Source organism: Berghia stephanieae, unplaced genomic scaffold, assembly GCF_034508935.2.
Source record: "Berghia stephanieae isolate SIO BIC M18660-M18661 unplaced genomic scaffold, UCSD_Bste_1.3 scaffold4401, whole genome shotgun sequence".
In the NCBI taxonomy this organism is placed as follows: domain Eukaryota; kingdom Metazoa; phylum Mollusca; class Gastropoda; order Nudibranchia; family Aeolidiidae; genus Berghia; species Berghia stephanieae.
Genome location: NW_027625736.1, coordinates 1 through 4,081, shown reverse-complemented (window position 1 = coordinate 4,081; position 4,081 = coordinate 1). Strand labels below are relative to the sequence as shown.

At 38.9% G+C, this 4,081-nt stretch overlaps 1 protein-coding gene across 1 annotated transcript; it reads right to left on the bottom strand.

Moving 5' to 3' along the window:
- Positions 1 to 271: 271 nt before the first annotated feature.
- LOC144961850 (uncharacterized) lies at positions 272 to 3,356 on the bottom strand. Its single transcript, XM_078894900.1, has 3 exons — positions 3,130 to 3,356; positions 1,693 to 1,816; positions 272 to 979 (listed from the first exon to the last, which is right to left on the bottom strand). Exons 1-3 carry the CDS (start codon positions 3,354 to 3,356, stop codon positions 272 to 274), a joined length of 1,059 nt encoding a protein of 352 aa, XP_078751026.1.
- Between the last annotated feature and the right edge of the window lie 725 nt (positions 3,357 to 4,081).

The window sequence follows — 4,081 nt, the reverse complement described above, 5'->3', positions numbered from 1 at the left end:
CCGTAGTGGGAAGAAATCCACGTTCGAGACTGCACACCCCTGCAGCCACGCAGTCCTCGGCACGTAGGTCCACCTTGACTTGGGATTCGAAAACGAATAAATTGATGGAAGATGAGAAGATGGCAATGGGTAAGCAACATCCGTCAAAGACCTGATGAAACACTGAAAAGGAAGACAGTGCTGCGACACCTTGACTTGAGATTAAAGAACAATACCTTGAGTTGTACTTAGCGATCCCAGAAAAGGACAAGTTCGTGCAGCCGGTCCTGCATCAAGAATACACGGTAAAGAAGGAGAGGCGAGAACAGACAGAATCGCTAAATTTAATCACATACAAGAGTCGCAGGAAACGTTCCACAGCCCGTGAAATATGGAATTGGCACAGATTGATCGGCACATCAGGGAAAATTGAGCCAATGGCAGCAATCTCGGCCATATCTTTGTCAACAATAAAACACCGAGCACTGTCCGTGTTAAATTGCTGAGCAAAAATATGGAGACAACTCTCCATGATGTGCCGATCCTCCCTTGCCAAGAATGCATGGAAAACTGGCATTCCATGCCCCTCACCATCAAGCACCATAATTGTAAGGAGAGGATACAGATAATTATTCACCTTATATGTACAGTCTAGGATAAGACATTCTGGATACTTACCTAACGTTCTCCTCATAGACACAGACATAAAGCAAACAAACAGAAATTCCCCACTTTCATTCCTCCCCACCTCCCCAACCCCACCACTTGCAACCAAATCACGAATGACACATTCACATCTAGAACTATCATTTCCCCCGTTACTACTGCCCACCCCTAGCCTCTTCTGCATATTATAGACATCCTGTCGCATCAAACAGCCAGCATGTCTCTGCTCCAGAATTTCCTTCTGTTCTGACAGCTTCATCGTGACAGATGAAAGCACAGTCATGTCGACCTCGTCCATCACGATCCGCCTCTGCTCAGGATAGAGGTTGAAATTCTGAAAAAAAAAATAATAATAAAAAAATAAAAATACAAGAATGTTTCGGATATTAATCTAAATAACCAATTTTACACAGACGACAGTCAAATCTTTAAGTCAGCAACCTATGACCATTTACATCTCTTAATTGAACATTTCCAATCTGGTTTTGATAAATGGAAAACATGGATGGAACTGAACAGACTGAAACTTAACAATAGTAAAACCGAAATAATATTTATCGCTAGGCCAGCAATTCTTTAAAATGTAGAGTGTGAATCAATCATTTTAGGAAATAGTGTAATTGAAACTGCTAGGGTTGGTAGGGTTGGTTGTTAGAAATTTGGGTGTATTTATCGATTCAGATTTGACTTTAAGCAGCCAAGTACATCATATATCGTAAGGTACATGGAAATGAGAAGAATACGAAGTGTTAGACATCTCATTACAAGTTACAAGAGACATCTCGGCCTTGTTAGTAAATTCCTTAATCTTGTCAAAGCTAGATAAAGACAAAAAAAAAATTATACTGGCTGGAGTCGACAGTGCAGTGCCAGAGATGTTAGATGACAAGATTTCCTTGTGGTCATATTCGACTAGGAGTGACCAAACAGAACCTCGCTTGGTCAAACACTACAAACATTTTAATCCCCCTAGTAAAACTCATCAGTTTTGACAAACAAAAAATTGGAACACATTAGTTATAAAATTTAACAGATTAAATCACTTACCTCCTTCGAAACAACATGACCTGAATGCTGGGTCACAAGCTTAGTTATTTTCAAGAATGGGTCCCCGCTGTTGGGTTGGTTGAGGCGGACATTCAACTGGACAGGACAGCCGACTTTGTAAGACCTGATAGTGAGAGACAGAATGGTTAACAATGGGATACAGAAAACTGTTCACTAAAACATCTCCTCGAAAATAATGATACCAAAATATCTGAGATATTCCTCTTTTATAACGAAGTTGTGCATCTTTAATTGAACCCTAAATCTTTTAGTAAAAGCGAACGGCAATTTCAAGTCATAGTTTTCTTATGGGCGAGTTGGGTCACAATTTGACTCCCACTGTTGCTGCTAACCAAACTGCCTAAAGTTACTGTTGTAAAGAAGTTAAACGCAAAATTTTAAAAAATTGGAAAAAATTCAAATATCCATATTCTGAACTGAAAATTTGGTCTTCTTCATGTCCCATAAGTATCTCCAATTGAGCCAAAGTTTGAGGACAATCAAAAGGGTTCCCAATTTCCGAAAATTTGGTCCACTTGACAATGGCCCTTACTAAAGTGCCTACTACTACAAAATTACCCTAAGGATATAGCAGTTATTCATCTTTTAAAATAAAAACACTCCAAATAGAAATCAGCCTGAAACTGGACTCCGGCTGACTGAAAAAGTGAAAGGGGATTCCCCTGAAATACTATGACGTCACTAGGCCAGGAGACAATGAACGACGCTGACCACGCCAGTCCACGCTGAAATGGCGTAATGGAGTTACTTTGGCAGATTTTGAAATTGAAATGTGTGGATTTATGAATGGAAAGCCCAAAGAGAATCCTGGAGGCATATTTGACAGTTGGAAATGGAAATTCTCAAGGGAATTTATTCATGAATTAACAAAACACTTGCTTAATTTAATTTTCTTGCCCACTAAAATTTAGCTATCTCTCCCTCTCCATTACAATACCTAAATGAAAATGAATTTAGATATTAAAACAGGATTAAACCAAATGATAGATGATAGAGCGTTCGCTGCTCTTCTTTATTGTTGGTGTTTGTTTGATCACATTCTGTAAATAAACACCAGTATCTAAAATTAACCAAGCCATGGTTTTAGCCTGCAGCTCAAACTATAACTAGCGATCACGCAGGTGAATGAATGAACGGGAGAACTGTGACACAGATTTAACCCCTCGTTTAAGTTTAAGGGCCTACTTAGTACTTAGTATTAGTACTAGCTAGGTTATCTAGATACATTACATACGTATTGAAAAAAAAAGTGCAATAAATAGGCACTTTCCCTACATCATGCACCGAAAACAAACTTTTAAAATTCCAATATAGTAAACCGGGTGCTTGTTAAGTACCACATTGTACTTTCTACCTAGAGCCTGCCTAAATATCATGTTTAAAAAACAAAACAATACACAAAAAAAGCGCTCTTACCTTTGTAGTGGTCTTTCATTTTTGGAAGATTTCTCTTTAGTTCTTGCACCCTGCTTGCATTGGTAGCGCAAAACTTGGTACTTAAACCGTTGAAATAGCGGGTCCCTTTCGCTGACCTTTTCGGCCCCAACCAGAGAAAACTGCGTTAATGTATCTGTGCCATAGTGCTTCAGTCTGGTTAAAAATTCTTCATGACTGGCGAATTTGGTTCCCTGGACAAAATCCATCCTGCTCGTGTTCTTCACCAAATGGAACTGAATGAAATGCGCGTTGGATCACGTCAATTCGCCGTAGGTAACGTGACATCTCGATAACAGCGAGAACACCGCAGCAGATAACCCGGCGGAGAATATTAAAAACTACTATCTTCCGCTGCCCGGCGGAGAATAACCAAATTTCGTTATTCTCCGCCCGGCGGAAAATACTCACTCCCATCAATTTTGATGAAATTTGGCAGATATTCTTCAATTAATTGTCTATCGATGTATGAAGTATAATTAAAATGTATCCATAATTTAAAAAGTTCTTATAATTCAAAAATTTATAAATTTTTATTACATAAGCTTTCTGAGAAATATAAATATAATTAGGAATTAAGAATGAAATACACCGTTAGAAAGCTTGTTTTGTGCCCTTTATAATGATACCAAAATTAGTCACATAGGTTCACAAATAACGCCATGGTGACGAACACAATCAAGGGTCAAAAATAAAGTTCCAACAAACGAGTTTCACCTTACAGTGAGCCTATCGGCGGCCACTGGACTGGAGTTATCCACGCAGTTTTACTTTTACGAGGACAGAATATAACAAACAACGTGGCCTTACTGATTACTGTGGCTATCGAGAGAGGTGGAGACTATGTTGAGACGTAGCATTCTACTCGGCTAATGCCTAACTTTCATTTGCGGTAAGATACACCGAATTGATTCAATTTGTTTTAAAGCTTTAA